The sequence below is a fragment of the Sinocyclocheilus grahami genome, unplaced genomic scaffold (assembly GCF_001515645.1).
Source record: "Sinocyclocheilus grahami isolate Dianchi unplaced genomic scaffold, SAMN03320097.WGS_v1.1 scaffold4.1, whole genome shotgun sequence".
Classification (NCBI taxonomy): domain Eukaryota; kingdom Metazoa; phylum Chordata; class Actinopteri; order Cypriniformes; family Cyprinidae; genus Sinocyclocheilus; species Sinocyclocheilus grahami.
The window spans coordinates 3,754,358-3,772,313 of record NW_015505183.1 but is presented as its reverse complement, the minus strand read 5'-3'; the positions used below and the strand labels follow the sequence as shown (position 1 = coordinate 3,772,313).

Genomic DNA, 17,956 nt, shown 5'->3' with positions numbered 1-17,956 from the left:
AGTTTTAGCTTGTTCTTAGAAGTGTCTTGGTTCCTGACAGTGGAATGAGACAATTCAATAGAAATTAGCAATTTGACAGCATCTTAATAATTCTCATTTATTATGAAAACAGGTAACACAATCTTCAGAACCTGTTGCATAAGAGCTGGAAGTTGACACTGACAAACAGCGTGACGTTAAATGATTCAGACAACTACACTAACATTACGTCAGCAGCATGGATGGGTAACTGACGTGATGTATCTGACTGCCTGACCTTTCTTTCATCGTCAGCGATACTTACATCAGTAGATATCAGATAAGATTAATAATACAAGTCTCAGAATCAATAAGCTTGTTTGTTTATCGGTGTGCCAGCATGCTGGATGTAGCTGACCTTGTTACAGGAATAGTTATTTTTAAATTATATTGTCTCTGATTAGCATTTATGGCATGGTGCATAGATGAATCATTTCGACTGGTTCATCAAAACAGGAAATGTGTTTGCAGTGATATTTTTACATTGGAAATATGTGAGGAAAATATCTGTAATATTCTGGGAATAACCTATTAAACTTATGATTGATCTTGAGAAGTTTTTGAAGCCAGTTGAGATTTGAAATGTAAATAATGAAATGGGATAATGGGCTGGTAATGAAAGAGGTTGGAGAAGAAAAGTGCAAGACCTTAAAGAGTGGGTGATGGATTTTGATAAACATTAAATATATACAAATAACAAGTCATTATACAAATATGAGATCTTATTAAAAAGGTTTATTGTTGAAAAAGATGTCATTAATTCCATAAAGATCATTTTACACCAAGAGCATGTCAATGTGCACATATATATGGGACTTTACATGCAACAACAAGAGGTAGCAAATAATGGTCTTGTGTGTGTATAAAGGTGACACAATGACCTTTCAAAATGGCACAGTGCTTAACAAACCTTTGCCAAACATTTGTCTCTAAGCCTCAACCGGAGCCAGTCACAGAAAATCTAGAACCAACAAAACTCTAGTCCTAAAATCAACTGTCAGCCTATGTTCTATCAAAACATACCATGAAATTCCAGCCTTTAGTGTGGGCGTCATTATAACTGCAAAGAAAAGGCCGTCATAATTCTTAAATAGTTGCAGAACTTTTAAACAGCAGCATTTTACGGTTTAATTTTCCATTACTTAAAAAAATAGTGTTTAGTTTGTGAACTTTTCAAACTTTTCAAAGTACAGATATCGGATATAATGTGAACCAAATTTAATTTTAAACAAACTAACAGTAACTTGCAAAGTCTTTCGGTTGAGTTAATCAGGGTCTAGATTTGTTCAGTTGAGACTTCAGAGAATTTAAACCAAATCAGAACCTGGAGCTGGTCAGAGAAGGTAAAGGTAGAAATCAAACATCCTAATATTGAACTTCAAGATTCAAAGAGAAGACAGTTTGAAAGCATAAGAAATTTGTTGGCATTTTAGAAGGACAGTGAAACACACCTAAGATTTATGCCCCAAACCAATAAGCATTAGGTATCTATTTAAAATAGTGTATATGCATTTCGCTCATCAAATATTGCACGCTAAAATATCCATCAAAATATTTTCACCATTCCAAGTAACTCAGCATATGGCTTGCATTGCAATGCAGTTTGTGCTGCCTTTCAAATATAATATATATATTCAAATACAGGACTAAACTTCAGTTCAACTCGCAGGTTTAACTTTGGCCTGCTATGTGCTCAAATGTAAACATTGCAGTTCTTCCTTCATTTTCTTTATGGCACTTGATGGATTATTAACACCCAGACTGCTAATCTAAAAATATTTATAAAAAAAAGAAAAAAAAAAGAACAAGCAGCAATTTGGAAAACAAAACACTACTATGCAAAGGGTGAACCGTGCCCAATGATGAATTGGAATTAATTGGTAAGCAGTGTTCTTTTTGTTCAGGATGAGTGAATTCAAGGGTGGGAACACTGTAAGATTCCTTAAAGCAATTTAGATGTCTGGTTGTACCCAATGTAAGGTTTACTGGCACAGACAAGGCATATGGAACATACACTAAGAAACCTAATCAGTGAATCTGAATTCAGGATTCATTATATATACAAGGGGGGGGGGAAGAGGGTATGGAAAGTTCAACAGTTGGCTTCAACACTTCCTTTCTTGTTCTTTGATGGACTTTTTTATATAATTGAAGCCCATGTGAAACTCATGATGACATTGTCAGCAAACTGTTTGTTGAATAGGTCTCTGAGCTGGTTGAGGGATGCCCTTAGTTTCACACTGATGCTCCTTGGGAGGCAGTTTTGTGTCAATGGCATATTAAAGAAGAGAGAGGCTCAGATTGGCAGATCCATATGTAAATCAATCTTTGGCCTCGTCGAACACCACTATACCCAATCTGAAGCACCTTTCCTCGGCAGAGCCTCTCACGTTCTCAGCTTGAGAATGACCGTTGCCAGCATCAGGAAGAATGTGTTCCAGCCCAGAGTGACCACAAAACCTCGCCAAACCATCATACGGGACAGACCCCAACCTGAATGTGAAATTAGAGAATCGTAAGAAGATCAGTACCATAACATGATCTGATGACAAAAAACAAATCAATGTAAATTTAAGGAAGCGGTTAAATTAGTTAAATTCTCACATTTGTGAAAGCCTCTGTTTATACACACCAACCATTTGATCGAAATGATTCACTAGAATGAATCAGACTTACCAACACTGCATGAGAGAGGTGAGCATTTAGGACAGTTGTTGAGTTGAGTTAATCAAACATTATGTAGATAGTTAAAAAATCTGGCTCTACAAGACTATTTTTTAAATAGTCACAGATAAAATAGAGTAAGACAGTAATAAACAAAAAATATGTTTGGACTTGAACTTTGACTGTGTGGCATCCTGAGCCTTTCACTATCTAACTAACCGTTTCCCATCCGTGAGCAATGCTTGCAGGTAAACAACAGGGAGGCTGTGTGTTTAATTTAGGAATGGAGGCAGACGCTCCTCCTGCTCCATGAATAATTGAGAGAAGAGTGTCAGGTGTCATGAAGTCTGCTGTAACTCAAGATGTTTGTATCAGAGGGAAAATGTTAGGTGAGTGGGACTTCAGAGAAGATTGTTGTGTGTGTGTCGGCTGAACACATCACAGAAGAGACGTTAGATACCTGATGTGTGCGGGTAGGACAGTCCCTTTGAAATGTGTGACGTGATGACAGCAACACGGTAGACACTCCGTTTCTATGAATTGTGATAGGTGAGAAGGCTCCACCTGTACCATGCAACTCAACCACTACGACCGTTGCACATTATTCATGTTGTGTACACATTTCAGTTTGAGTTATTGACAAAATGATAAATGTATTTATAATATACTTATTATAAATGAATAAATTATATTTTTATTTGCAATTAATTATAATGTTTATTATTATTATTATTATTATATACTGCAAATAATAGATTTACATCGTAAGTTCAGTGGTACCGGTGCTATATTAAATGTGTGTGTGTGTGTGTGTGTGCGCGTGCATAAGTGCACACACTCTACCTCTGTACATGATGCAGCGCAGGGCTTCAGATGCATAGGTCTGGGGCAGTACTAGACTCAAATAACGCAGAGGATATGGGATACACTCAACTGGCCAGATAACACCTACAGGAGGCAGACAGAGGAACACAGAAATGACTCATTTCATTAATGTGAATCTTTAATCTATAACATCATCTATGTGTATATTTTTAGTAGTTACTAGTGAGCTTTTGTTACTTGAGCAGGCCATAAATGACAAATGATAAATTAGATGGTGCATGTTAATGTGAGTTATGACCGGTAAGTGGGGTCAAGACCTCACTAAAGAGAATTTTCTTCCATTTCTTTACAATAACCATCAATATTTCCTTTAAATTTTTATCTCATCCATCAATCATCATTCACTCGGTTTATTCCACTCCACTATCAATCCACGATTTTACTCACAGTGGAATCACATCCATTAATCCACTGGACACACCCAGATAGTATGGCCCTCATATAGCCCTTATTATATTTTCTGGACTGCACCATTTTTGGGTGGAGGGAGAAATGATAGACAGTCTTAACACAGAGGGCTGCATCAATACAAAATTGTGAGGTTTAAGGGTAACTTAAATATAAATATTACCAAAAAAAATAAGCCACAGCGTAACCTTATCCTATCTAATTTATTTTTTAGCATCTGTGAGATCAGACAGTGTACCGCTAATGATGAGGTTGGGGTAGAAGATTCCAAGAGCCGCCTGATTGGCCGACTGCTCGTCATCGATAGCAGAGGAGATGACCAGCCCGAAGGAGATTCCTGTCACTCCCTGCAGCACAATCAATGAGATCACCAAAGCCAGAGATCCTTCATTAGGAATCTGCAAAGAGAAAGAGACATAAAAGAGAAAAAATATATGGTGACAATGATAAAAAATATCATGAAAGAGCTGTTTTACAGCTTACACCATCCATATGAAGCACACAAGGTATGATGACACTTTCAGATATTACAATATACTAAATAATGTATGTAAACATAAAATGTCATGAACTGCTCTGAGACACGAAGACTGAGGATCCAAATGCAGTGTTTATTCAGAGGGTAATCCACAATAATGATCCAAACACAGGTAAAAGTCATAAACCAGCAAAACCGTCCAAACAATAACAAGAAACACAGACAAAGTGTAATCCAGAATAAGGGTCCGAATAAACCAAGACACATGAAAACAGGAAATAACGGCTCAGAAATGCAGTACTTAACACATGCAAGACTTCACAATCAATGACTGAATGAACCAGGCTAACCCTGCATTCCATTCGGAAGGGCTCTTCCCTATGCCCTAATCCCTTCAAAGGGTTTACCCTCCGGAGTGAGAGCTTTGAAGGGATGAAGGGTGTAGGAGTCAAAAAAAAAACTTTTTTTGGAATGCACTTCTTCGATCAAGGAGGCACCTTCGTCATACATTTTGTACGCTGTTGACCCCCAGTCATCTTTTACGTGAAATATAATGTACAGTGGGTACGGAAAGTATTCAGACCCCCTTAAATTTTTCACTCTTTGTTATTTTGTTGAAGTACAATGTCGTTTTGACCATAATAATGACAAAATCTAACTCGTTAAAATATTACAGTAGTGTAGAAAAATACTATACATACATTTAAAGGTGAAGTCAAATGCTGTGACGCCAAACAACTTCCCTGTGCAAAGGATCATGGGGGCCCGAAGTGTCCATCAGTTGTACCCTTCGAAATCCTTCATTCTGAAGGGCCCATTGAAGGGGCCAGTTTTGAGCACTTCGGTTTGGAACGGCCCTTCAATATGGCTCTTCGGAGGGCGATATCTACTGTTTGGAACGCACCGTATATATAGGGTGAGAAGGGTTAACCAGATACAGGTGTAAAGGAGTGCTGATGTGTCTGGGCAAAGGATTATGGGAAATGGGAAATGAAGTCCAATACTGAATGACAGCGGAATAGGATAGAGTGCCCTCTGGTGGTTATCAAAGGCACTCCAGCTGGTGATTGTGACATAGCCCCCCCTCCTAAGGAGTGGTTTCCAGACGCTCCAAACAAAAAACACAAAACAAAAGTCCAGGAGGGTGGTGGAGCGGAGACGGAACAGGGGGAGGGATAGAGGGCCAGGTCCATGGAGAGGATGTAGGACTGAAGATTGAGGCAAATTGGGGAGCCAAGGTGGAGCTAAAGGAGCAGGTGACCAGGGCGGGGCCGGCGGAGCAGGAAGCCAGGGCGGTGCCGAAGACCACCAGGTTGGAGCTGAAGACCACTAGGGCGGAGAAGATGGGACCAAAGATCCCCATGGTGGAGCAGATGACCACCACAGCAGAGCAGGTGGTGACCAAAGATCTCCACGGTAGAGCCGATGACCACCAAGCTGGCTCAGGCTGAGCAGATGTCCACCAAAGTGGAGCTAATGAGGCAGGAGACCACCAAGGCGGCCCAGGCAGGACTGGAATAGAGAGCACAGAGAGGTTAATAGCCGCAACAGGACAGGCAAACAGTTCAGAGATGACTTTGGCAGTGACAGGACAAGCGGGAACGGCCTCCTTGGCCGTGACATGGCAGGCCTCTCAGAATAGTCAGTGGTCTTCTCAGAGACAGCCTCCTTGGCCATAAGGCAAGCTGTGAGTTCAAAGATGGCCTCCATGGTTGTAACGGGACAGGCAGTGAGTATATGGACGACCACTGTGGTTAAAACAGGACAGGTAGGGAGCTCATGGGCTGATGCCAACACAGGACTGAGCTCAGGGGCTTGAGTGGACTCTGGCACAGATTCAAGGACTGGAGTGGGCTCTGGAGCAGACTCATGGGCCAGAGAGCAGTGTGCAGCCCAAACACACAAAATGGCCATCGCCATAACTGGAAGGGCAGCAGAGGGTGGTAGAACCTTTGAAATTGCCGAGCTTGAGAGCGCTGAGGCCACAGTGATGCCTGCCGCTCAAACCAACATCAGCGGTGGGTCCTCCAAACTGGACATCAGTCTCAGTTGCCTGGTCACTGCCTTACTTGCTTCAGGAGCAAGGATCATGACGGTTGGGAACACTGGCGCGGCGTCCATGATGGCTGGAGACTCTGGCGTGGCAGCCACCTAGCAGAGAGGCTCTGGAGTGGCGGCCATGACAGGACGAGCCTCTGGAGTGGAAGACACTACAAATACTGGGCTCGCAATCCTTAGTGCAGGGCATGCTGGAACCCGCAGCCTATCAAGCTCCCACCAGACCTTGCTGCCTACTGAAATAGCCAACTATTTAAACTTATAACATTTACCTATTTTATCTCACAATTCTGACTTTTTTTCTCGCAAATGCAATTCTATATCTCCTAGTTCAGAGTTCATAACTCAATTTAACTCAACAATTGCAATTTTGTCAATTCTGAGGGGGGAAAAGCCAGAAGTGTGGAATATAAAGGGGAAAAGAGAGAGAATGAGGAGGGGAAAAGAGAGAGAATGAGGAGTTGATTTTTCTTATCAGAATTTTGAAATACAAACTCAGTTACCTTTTTTATTATTTTATTCCATGGCTTCCATAGACTGCTACTTTAAAACTGTCATTTTCTGCCACCACTCCACCCACAAAAAAAGTCATCACCGTTTGTAAACATCAAATTGGTCTATAGGGTGAGCGGACAGGGATAATGAGACGCAGTAATGAGTGCTGATGAGTCCGGGCAAAGGATTATTGGGAAAATAAAATAAAATATACATGTGAGAAAAAAAGTTATCTCATTTATTTTAAAAGTAGTACAGAATGACTGCTGGGTAAATTTTCTTTCTCTACTTCCTGTGAAGTGCTATTTCAAGCCCTGTGCTGTTCTTCGGAAAGCACCCCGATTTAAAGTTTCAAACATACCATTTTAACATTATGTTGCAAAAATAATATATATGTGTCATATTTAACAATAGGTTGTTTTTAAAGAGTGATTCAAACTCATAGTGTCTGATCATACCGGCATGACAATCCCAAAATGACATCATAAGCAAGTGTGAAGAGTATCTTGTGTGAAGCTCACAGCTCTTATTGGCTGATTACACAGCACTTGCTAGTCAATGCAACCCTTTACTGCTACAGTTACACATCAGAAATAGAATCTAATCTACAGCTTGGTTTGTTACCAGAGCAATCCCTTCGGTGGTCAAGCACAACTCACTAGACACAAAGCAAGGAATTATTTATGAATAAATAAACTTATATGGCTCAGTTCCAGGGCTGTTTCTAAAATTCACAAAGCACAGGCTTTCACAGACCTTAATTCCCTCCTACAACAGCCCTGCTCAGTCTTGACATGCTTAAAGGGATAGTTCACCCACAAATCATTTACTCACCCTCAAGTTGTTCCAAACCTGTATGAATTTCTTTAAGTTTTCTAATTGTATAAATTTTCACAATATCCCTGTATTTTGATCAAATAAATGCAGCCTTTATGAGCATCAGAGACGTCTTTCAAAAACATGAAAGAAAAAAAATCTCACAACCCTAAACTTTTGAACGGCAATGTATAAACATATCTAGCTGATACTTTGAAAAACAGACACCTTTTCACAGATTTCTAAGTATTTGTTAATAAAGGAAGAAAAAGAGAATCTGGCTAATTATCCTTCTAAACCTTAAGATGAGAGGATCTGATTGCTTGAAATTTGGCTTTAGATTGCTTTTGGTCTTATGTAAATATACAGTCCTGCACTACTGCAAACTTCACAGTGGACTACTAAACAGTCTATCTAGTATTATGTCTCCCAAATGTAGACTCCAAGGACGGCAAAGACTGAGGATGTCATTTGGGACCAGACTGTTGAGAGATGTATATTTGGGACCGGACTGCTGAGATGTATATATTACTAATAAATATAATTACCCTTTCACTTACAAACAGAAATAACACACAGACACACAGATCTTGAATCTAGAGACATCCATGTAAAGTATTAATGAGAGATAAACACACAGCTAACACACACACTCACTTTGAAGACCAGCAGGATGAAGATCAGCAGAAGGATGATTTGAACACTGATGACAAACAGCTGTGAGAAGAGGTGTGCCAGCGTGGTCTCCAGAGAACTCACACCTTCAGAGAAACACACACAAAGAAACATATACACACATACACACACATACATCTATCAAACACATACTATGAAATGCTCACCAAGTGTGTTGAAATCTCTTTATACTACTCATGGTTTTAGCTGCTGTGGGTGATCAGCTCCCCCTATTGGTAAATCTCTAAAACTGCTTATTCATGAAGTCTTGATGAAAAGCAAGTAATTCAATAAAAATGGTGAGAACACCAAAAGTTTAGAGCCAAGTACTATTTGTGTAAATAGTCATAATTTCTTATGCTGCAGGACGGTTCTAAGTGCAGGGTTGTGAATGGTTTGTGGGTGGTTTGAAAATAAGATTATACGCTGAAATATTCCATTCAAAAAGTGCCATGATTCTTTAGTGAATTCATCCCTAAATCAAATGATGGCCATCTGGTGGATGTGTCTCACCTGCCACCCAGCACCTGTCCAGCAGCCCCTCCTTTCTCTCTAACACAAAGGACAGAGCGGTCAACCCCACTGCCAGGTAAAATGTGATGCTGAAAAGAGAAAGAAAAGGAGAGATAGATGATATTAGAAGAGGTCCATCATGATGCAGTAGTATTATCTGACACTGTAGTAATACCTTTGAATGGCTGTGCATCTGTATTAATGTTGTGATTAATGTAATTAATGGCATACATGTGCATGCATGTGTACTTACCTCAAAACTGCCCCTGGCGTCACAAAAATTGTGAAATCTGTGTTCTTTTTGCCATATATAGGTTCTTCAAACTATGAAACCACATGAAACAAGAAATAAGGAAGGCATTTTAAGAAAAGAAAAATAAAGAGAGAAATAAAGAAAAAGAAGACAGATAAATGAAAGGATAGAGTAATAAGGCACACATAGAGAAAAAATAAAATGAGATAAAAGAGAGAGAAAGACAGGATGAAGAGGAAAAAGCAATAAAATTACATAAAGAATACTTGACAACAAAGGTGTATGACTCATTCAAGCTTTGAAATTGAAGAACATCAGTGCTAGGTACTCACCTTTATAGGGACAGCCACCATGTATGACAAACTCCCCAGCTTTGTCTCGATAAAAGCCTTTTGAAAGTTCAGAATAAGACCAGGAAAAATGTTTCATGTATTCAAAGGATGGGAGAAAACTTAAATGTACATTAAAACTCACCTCAAAGGCCTCATGGAGTTTTTTCTGCAGCATTAGGGCAATCTGTCGGTCTGAAATATTGATGAGTAAGAATGTTATACTGAAATATAGTTGAATTGCTAAACTCAAAATATTTATCTAATCACATAATATTTAATAAACAAATCTAAATTGATTAATCACAATCATGCAAAATAGAAGCTACTAATGGTCTCAGAATTTTGAATCACACTTTATGTCCGAAGATGCATGCAAAATTCTGTGAAAATCAGTTCAACAGAGATTAAATTCAGCCACAGACATTAAGGCAATAAAGTTAGTCAGCTGTTAATAAAACTAACAATAATATAATTAATACTCTGTGCTGCCTCAGGACTTAAAAAGGCACCCTCTTGTGGCAGCAATATGAGATCATGTGAATTAAAAAGCTAAGTAATATTGATTGGGCTAAAAGTGAATAGAACTCACTGGTCAGATCCAGCCAAACATGTACTGATCCTCCCTCAACCACATCTCTGGAGACTCTGGGCTGCAGCATTCTGCACACACACAAACACACAATAAATAAACATACTTTTAAACACAATTTTACACATTTACCATTTAAAGCCACCGCTGTTACATTTAACAAGGGGCATATTTAAACCATAAAAGGAAAACATAAATATGTGTAATATTTAAAAAGCTCCAGTCAGGACAGAGATGCACAAATCATGACTCAGACACATATGGACAGACTGACACAGAAAGGCAGGACAGACCTGCTTTTCTCCACCTTAAAAATTCACTCCTGCAGCCTCTCCCAACACTCTCCCCATCAGTCGCTCTGCTACAGCCATTGTTACCTGACACGTCACGTTGTTTACACGAATGCTTGCGTTTTTTAGGCTGAAGGGAAAACACCTCATACAGGTAGTTGATGACATAATCAGGTCTGATGTTTAATGTCAGCAATAATTTTATGCCAATCATATAGGCATGTACTTGTGTTTGTGTGTGTGTGTGTGAACACACGGGGCTGGTGTGTGTATTTGTGTGTGCACTGATGCAGTTGAGTGTTTCTGACTATTGAGGCAGGTGTTTGTGTGTTATGTGTAAGATAATTGAGTGTGCATGATTAGCTGAAGAAAGTGGAACCCTTAATAGGAGGAATGGGTCTAAAGAACATCTGACACACCTTAAGAAGATGCAGAAAAAATATCACTTGTTTGAAGTCGCCCTCTAATTAACAAAAAAGAGACTGGACAAAAATAGATCTACTTGCAGTATTGGCTAACAGTAGTGTTCATTGGTTAAAATAAAAGTTGTAAATTAATCATTTTTTTGAATGGGTTATTTGCAATTAACTAGCCAAACGAGTCAAATGGTCCAAATAGGTTTTTAAAAACATATACGATTAAAAAATTGCTTAATTGACAGAACAAATATGTGTCTTTCTCAAGGTGAGCTTTACAGTCAGGATTATGGAACTTGGCAGACATTATTTGGTCAAAACCTCAAAACATGTTCTTTCAGGTCATTTTCATAACAAACTTCTTACACAATGGAGCTCACCTTTTGGTTAGATAGCTGGTGAAATTCTCCCCAAACTCTATGACGCCCCAGTATTCCCCATTTCGGATACCAGCAAAAGCTTCAGAATGAGACAAGCTCACCTGCAGAAAGGAAACAGGAAAATGTATTTTGATCTAGAAATGAACACTGATAATTATGTCCCCACTGGATGCAACGAATGCCTCGTTTATAACGGGTTTTCATGTTTATTAATCATCGCTCCGGCCTGACAGGGTATCATCACAATGTGGTAAGGGGCGTAACATTTCCGTCACACGCTTTAGGTATTCGGCCAATCACAACGCACTGGATAGCTGGCCAATCACAGCACACCTCGCTTTTTCAGACCGATGAGCTTTGTAAAAATCGACGCGTTTCAGAAAGGCGGGGCATAGAGGAGAAACAATAATGTACAGTATGTGGAAAATAATGTGTTTTCTGAACCTTAAACCGCATAAACACATTTCATTACACCAAATACACAAAATAATGTTCTTTTTAGCAGCATCATATGACCCCTTTAAAGAATAAAAAAAGAAAAAAATACTGTCAACAGACAAATTAAGTTATCTTTATTTTGTAAATTTTGTGTTTGAAAACATATATGCGTACCTGGTAGACACTCGTGTTGTCAAGGAAGGAAAGCAGTGATCTACTATAGGCACTGGGACTGCTTTCATTATTGACCACAGCCACATCAATGCCTTTAGGGTCTCCACCAATACACAAGCACATCAGACAGATCTGAATTACAGGCAACAGGAACTGGAAACAAAGGGACCTGAGTACAAAACAGAGGCACACACACAAAACATTTTGCGTTAAAATGCTTTGATTATCTGAAAAGAAAAGAAAACGCACATTGATACAAGATATCTGCACAGTAAAAAAGATGGTTTGTGAAGGACAACAATTAAATATTTAAGTACATTTAAGAAAGCGGTTATTACATTTAATTCAATTATTCCTCCAGTAGGATCATTATAATAGTCGTACTGACAGTCCCTTGGGTAGAGGCCATTAACGAAGCCTTTGAAAGGAAGAAGCTGTGATATGTTAACTTGGCAGCTGAGGCAGAGGAGCGGGGCTGGACAGTGAAAATATACCCGGTGGAAGTGGGCTGCAGGGGCTTTGTGGCTAGTTCCACTATAAGGTTGCTGAAGGAGTTGGGCATCAGAGGACATGTCCAGCGGAGGATAGTCAGGGAACTGGCCACTGTCGCTGAAAGAAGCAGCCACTGGCTGTGGCTAAAGCGGATGGACACAGTGTGGGCTGCCAAATTGACACACGCCCGGGTCTGACCAGCCTGTGGTGGGCCTGCCTCGGCTGAGGGTGTCTTGTGATAAAGGGCCAAAACACCCAATGAGGCTGGGGAACACAACTGAGGATGTGTTGCATTGGTGGAAACACCATACAAAGGTCATTGGCAACATCACCTCAACAAAAGGCATCTTTCACCCAGGCTAAAGTTTGCACAGAAACTGGGATCTGATGGACATAGGTTAAGGTGTCTCACTGGTAGGGCTTGCATAGACTAGTCGAGTAGTCGAGTGATCGACTACTTCAACCACTAGTCAGCACTGTCGGAAACAATCGACTACTCAAGCATGCATTAACCATAATGCATGCATGCACAGAGTTTGCAAGTACTACGTAAATTTTAGGATTACAATATTGTGTGTAGCTGTTACTTTCTATGACTTTATCTATGTTGCATGTACAATTAAAATATGTAATGTAATAATTAGGGGTGTGCCCTAAAATTGGCTTCAAAAAATTGGCTTTAAAATTGGCTTCAAAAACAAATAACGGACAAGGAATAATTCTGCTGAATATAATATTCGGCTGAGGCTGGCACAGTCTGGTGTTTGCTAGATAACAGTTGAGCCAGGGGATCAGCGCAATATTATACACAGACCTCTAAAGTCAAGCAATAGAGTGTGAAGTGAATGAATATAAACTTTATGAATGAAAAGAGCGCAAATCAAACACAGCATTGGTTTTGCCGCTCCGTGCATCTCTCAGAAATCAGAGCTTGGCAAGAGTAATATCACCTATAAGTGAGTGACGTGACATGTGGCCAAGTATGGTGACCCATACTCTGCATTTAACCCATCCAAAGTGCACACACACAGCAGTGAACACACACACACCGTGAACACACACCCGGAGCAGTGGGGATAATTTTTGCTGCGGCGTCCGGGGAGCAGTTGGGGGTTTGCTCAAGGGCACCTCAGTCGTGGTATTGAAGGTGGGAGAGAGCACTATACATTCACTCCCCCCACCCACAATCCCTGCCGGTACAAGACTCGAACCCACAACCTTTGGGTTACGAGTACGACTCTCTAACCATTAGGCCACGACTTCCCCATTTCTAATAATATGATCGTAGATGATCACACCGGGATGATTATCGCGCGCTTATCGCCAACGTTTTTCGACGCGTCTTTAATTGTGTTCATACCCAAGCAATTTTCGCAGGCGATGAGATGAGTGAACGTGCAAATTCACTCCCTGACATTAGATGGCGCTTAATGAAAAACAGAAATACCCCGGTACACATCGAATCCTATTTGATCTGCAATTCCTCTCCATAACACCAAAACCAAAAAAACGAGCCCGAGGCGTTTTTAAAAAAATGAAAGTTTATAAAAAAATGTTCACACCGGGACGAATATCGCGCACGATTATCGCCAATGTTTTTCGACGCGTCTTTAATTGTGTTCATTCCCAAGCGATTTTCGCAGGCGATGAGCCAAGTGAACATGCAAATTCACTCCCTGACATTAGATGGCGCTTAATGAAAAACAGAAATACCCCGGTACACATCGAATCCTATCGAGTATATCGCGCGTGATTATCGCCGACGTTTAACGCCTCGTGACTAAACAAAGGGTGCCAATGTGAGTGTGCACACCGATGCGCAAAACGCGAGGCATTTTTTAAAAAACGCCTCCGGCTCGTTTATTTGGTTTGACGCACCGCGTTAAAAACTGGCTGACCAATGAGATTGGCGCTTTTAAATATAAATATATAAATATATTTTTAGAAATTAATAATTATTTTAGTTTAACACGGCATACTTGTTCAGTGATAACTATGAAAAAAAAGATAGTCATAACGGTCTTATCAAGTAACTGTAGGCTATGACGTTGCACCTGGTTTGATCCGAATGCAAATACGAATCATTTTGTGATTGTTACAGATACAAATACAATTTACATATGTAATGGTTGCATTAGGCTATGAATTAATAAGCGTTTATTGATAAGAACTATTTCATGTCTTTTCATTTACAGTAGCATGAACCACGAGTAGTCGAGTAACTCGAGTATTTTTTAAATAAGAAATTGACTAGCAGAAATCAGTAGTGGTGCAACCCCTACTCACTGGCAACATCCATGAAAGATAAGTACACATCATGTACAGCATAACATATCATCAAATAGTCAAGGATCCCCACCCGATGACTGCAGTGAAGAATTGTACTGTCTTCATCTATCCATCTTACCATACTAATCCTTTTTCGTATTGTTCCCCAGTCACGCATAAAGCAATTGTAAATACATGACTGATTATTGGGTATTGAGGCAAGAACCACGGACATGGACTAGGCCATGATCCTGGATTCTTGCTGAACCAAAATTAGAGCGTAACAATTGCTGCGTCTCGCTTTGTTCTGCTCACAGTGAAGGAGAACATTTTCTATAGTGCAGCTAAATGGTGCTGAATATTGGGATCATAACACCTAGTCCCATCATGCAAACTAAACTACCTGGTTAAACCAGTGACTGCTGTGAAAGGGCAGCTGACAACCAGGGAAAGACCTAGTGACAGCTAGGAAAGACTGCTGACTGGAGGGAATAGACCCATGGATAGCTACCCATTCCAGCAGGATCCGTCACTACATAGTGCAGAGGGTCCACCCATCTTTGGCTATGAAAACCACAGGAAGAAGAACACCCCTGGAGTCTTCGAGAGCGGGGGCGCAAGATGACTCATGGACAGACCACACGGTAACAGACTTAGGAACGGAAATGACAATGAGCCAGGAGAACAGCACAACAGAGGTTGGAACTATAAGAATGACAGGACAAAAGCCACAGAGATGCATCTGCAGCTGGGCGAAGATAACATCAGAGAAGGGTCTTAAAATCCATCAGGGCAGGAAAAAGTGCCTGAGAGAGCTTAGCGAGGGGCCTCGCACTGACCAATACTTCACCTCAGAGGTAGGGCAAATCAGTCGGGCTGACAGCGAGCGACGGTTGGGCTAGTTTATTTGGCGTGTTCCACTTGTCGGCTCACGTCGGCGGCAGTTTGCCCGATTCAACATTTTTGGTCCGATGTTGACAACGTGAGGCGACAACACAGTCGGCTTCCGTCGCCGCTACTTCTTTGAAGTCGGCTTGGTGTGTCCCGGCCGTAAATCCTGCCACAACGAGTGGGAAACCATTGACACAGATCTCGTTCAGCTGCTAGAAGGCCTGAAAGGAGATGTAGAAAGGAAATTGGGGGCGTATTACAGAAAGTTTCTTATCTTAGGTCTTAATTTAGGATGTGATATGTTAAATTAGGATTTTTCAGAATTTCGTATTACAGAAGGAAATCTTAACTTGATCTGGGATTCTTATCCTATCTTTACAAAATCGTACCTTATTTCTAGTTAGGATATCTTAAATTGCATTATCAAGCTCGACAATCCACTCTCAGGTCTGTTACCAAGCAACCAACACTGCGTGAGCTGCTGATGAGGTAAACAAAATAATAGAAGCTACTTCACTTTGAAAATCACCTTTTGCAAAAAAAAACGTAAGGCATTAATCACTTGCACTATAACCGGTAATGCTCCGTGACGCTTTTTTTGGTCTCTGTAATGCTGGTTGCAGTTCCTGTGCTAACTGTAATATCATGTTGCGCGGCAGTCTGTAATTACTTATAATTGTTTTGTGATCAAAATGTAACACATCTTCAGGGTCCTCCAAGAGTCTTTCTACCATTAAACATCCCCATTCTTCATTTTCAATTATTAATAAATGTAATACCATTGTTGGACAGCACAATTGTAAGCAGTTTTTCCGTTAGCTTTCAAATAATTTTGAAGGTAGGACAGCTGTGGGGTTGTCCTAAAGTTAAGACAGTTTTTAGGATTTTTTGTCAGGTTTCTGTAATACCCCCTTCCTAGCTGTAGTTAAGATAAGATAACACACTTAGGAAATGCTGTTCTGTAATAGCTTTTGTCCAAAATGTGGTGCTAACTGAAATTAGCATGGTTACCAAACAGATAAGATAAGATTTTAAAGTTAGGATTTTTCTGTAATACGCCCCCTGGAGAAGATGGGGGAGATTATCTACACCTATGGGGCACAAAGATTTGGAGTGAAAAACAAGAGGCCAAGGTCACAGAAGGAGCTGGGAGGCCAGCCGAAGTCCAGGAGACAACAAGAGATTGACAAACTTGTGAAAGAAAGGAGGAGCCTGAGAAAACAGTGGAAGAAGGCCACTGAAGCAGAAAGGAAAGGCCTAGAGGTACTTCAGGGCGATATCAAACATCGCCTTGCAACGCTACGAAGAACAGAAAGCTTGAGAAAGCAACGAAAGAAGAAGGAGCAAAACAGGACTGTCTTCTATAGAGATCCATACAAGTTCGTGAGTAGTCTCTTTAGCAAGGAGAAAACCAGTACCCTTAAAGTACCCATAGCGCATCTTGAGGAACACCTGAGAAAGACTTATTCTGACAATCAGAGGCACATGCCAATCTCCATTCCAGAAGACATGCCACCAATTCAACTGCCAGAGCACCAGATGGACATAAGGCCCCCAAAATGGAGCAAAGTTGAGAGTGCGGTAAAGCGGGCAAGATCAGCATTAGGCCCTGGACCCAACGGTATTCCATACAAGCTCTACAAGAATGCCCCAGTTTTGAGGTACCTTTGGAGATTAATGATAGTGGCATGGAAAAAGCAGGTGATACCAAAAGCCCCAGTTTTGAGGTACCTTTGGAGATTAATGATAGTGGCATGGAAAAAGCAGGTGATACCAAAAGCCTGGAGAAAGGCTGGAGGATTTTGATCCCCAAGGAAAAAAATTCGGCAACTATTGACCAGTTTCGTCAAATTAGCATCCTGCATATGGAAGGTAAGATTTTCTTCAGCGTTGTGGCGCAGAGACTATCAGCGTTTCTGAAGAACAACAACTTTGTCGACCCCTCAGTGCAAAAGGAAGGCATAGGGGGCTTCTCAGGATGTTTGGAACAAGCTAACATGATTTGGCACCAGTTGCAAATGGCCATAAAGGAGAAGAAAGACCTACATGTGGTGTACTTAGATCTTGCCAATGCTTTTGGGACAGTGCCACATAAGTTGCAGTGGGCAGCATTCGATTTCTTCCATGTTCCAGTACAGATAACAAAATTGATTAAAGCCTACTTTCGGGATCTTCAGGTCTGTATTACCATACAAGATAGTGCCACCACCTGGCATCAGCTGGATGTTGGCATAATGGCGTACCATCTTCTCCACTGGCATTCACTATGGCAATGGAGATCATAATTCAGGCATCCCGTTGGGTGGTTGGAGAGGAACGTTTGAAAAATGGGTTGCAGCTCCCTCCAATCAGGGCATAAATGGATGTAGGATATCAGACCGAATCAGACAATCTAAGATTTGGTCAAAACATGGTTGAGGCAC

At 40.7% G+C, this 17,956-nt stretch overlaps 1 protein-coding gene across 1 annotated transcript in view; it reads right to left on the bottom strand.

The window, feature by feature from the left end:
- Positions 1 to 735: 735 nt before the first annotated feature.
- Positions 736 to 17,956, bottom strand: part of LOC107583272 (ABC transporter G family member 20-like) — a 32,025-nt gene continuing 14,804 nt past the window's right edge. Inside the window, exons 10-20 of the mRNA XM_016269443.1 lie at positions 11,883 to 12,051; positions 11,271 to 11,371; positions 10,185 to 10,255; positions 9,738 to 9,787; positions 9,596 to 9,652; positions 9,264 to 9,334; positions 9,011 to 9,099; positions 8,480 to 8,583; positions 4,214 to 4,373; positions 3,526 to 3,630; positions 736 to 2,511 (exon numbers count right to left, since the gene is read on the bottom strand). Of these exons, the coding sequence (XP_016124929.1) occupies positions 2,405 to 2,511; positions 3,526 to 3,630; positions 4,214 to 4,373; positions 8,480 to 8,583; positions 9,011 to 9,099; positions 9,264 to 9,334; positions 9,596 to 9,652; positions 9,738 to 9,787; positions 10,185 to 10,255; positions 11,271 to 11,371; positions 11,883 to 12,051 (1,084 nt within the window). The 3' untranslated portion in view covers positions 736 to 2,404. The remainder of the gene's footprint in view (positions 2,512 to 3,525; positions 3,631 to 4,213; positions 4,374 to 8,479; positions 8,584 to 9,010; positions 9,100 to 9,263; positions 9,335 to 9,595; positions 9,653 to 9,737; positions 9,788 to 10,184; positions 10,256 to 11,270; positions 11,372 to 11,882; positions 12,052 to 17,956) is intronic.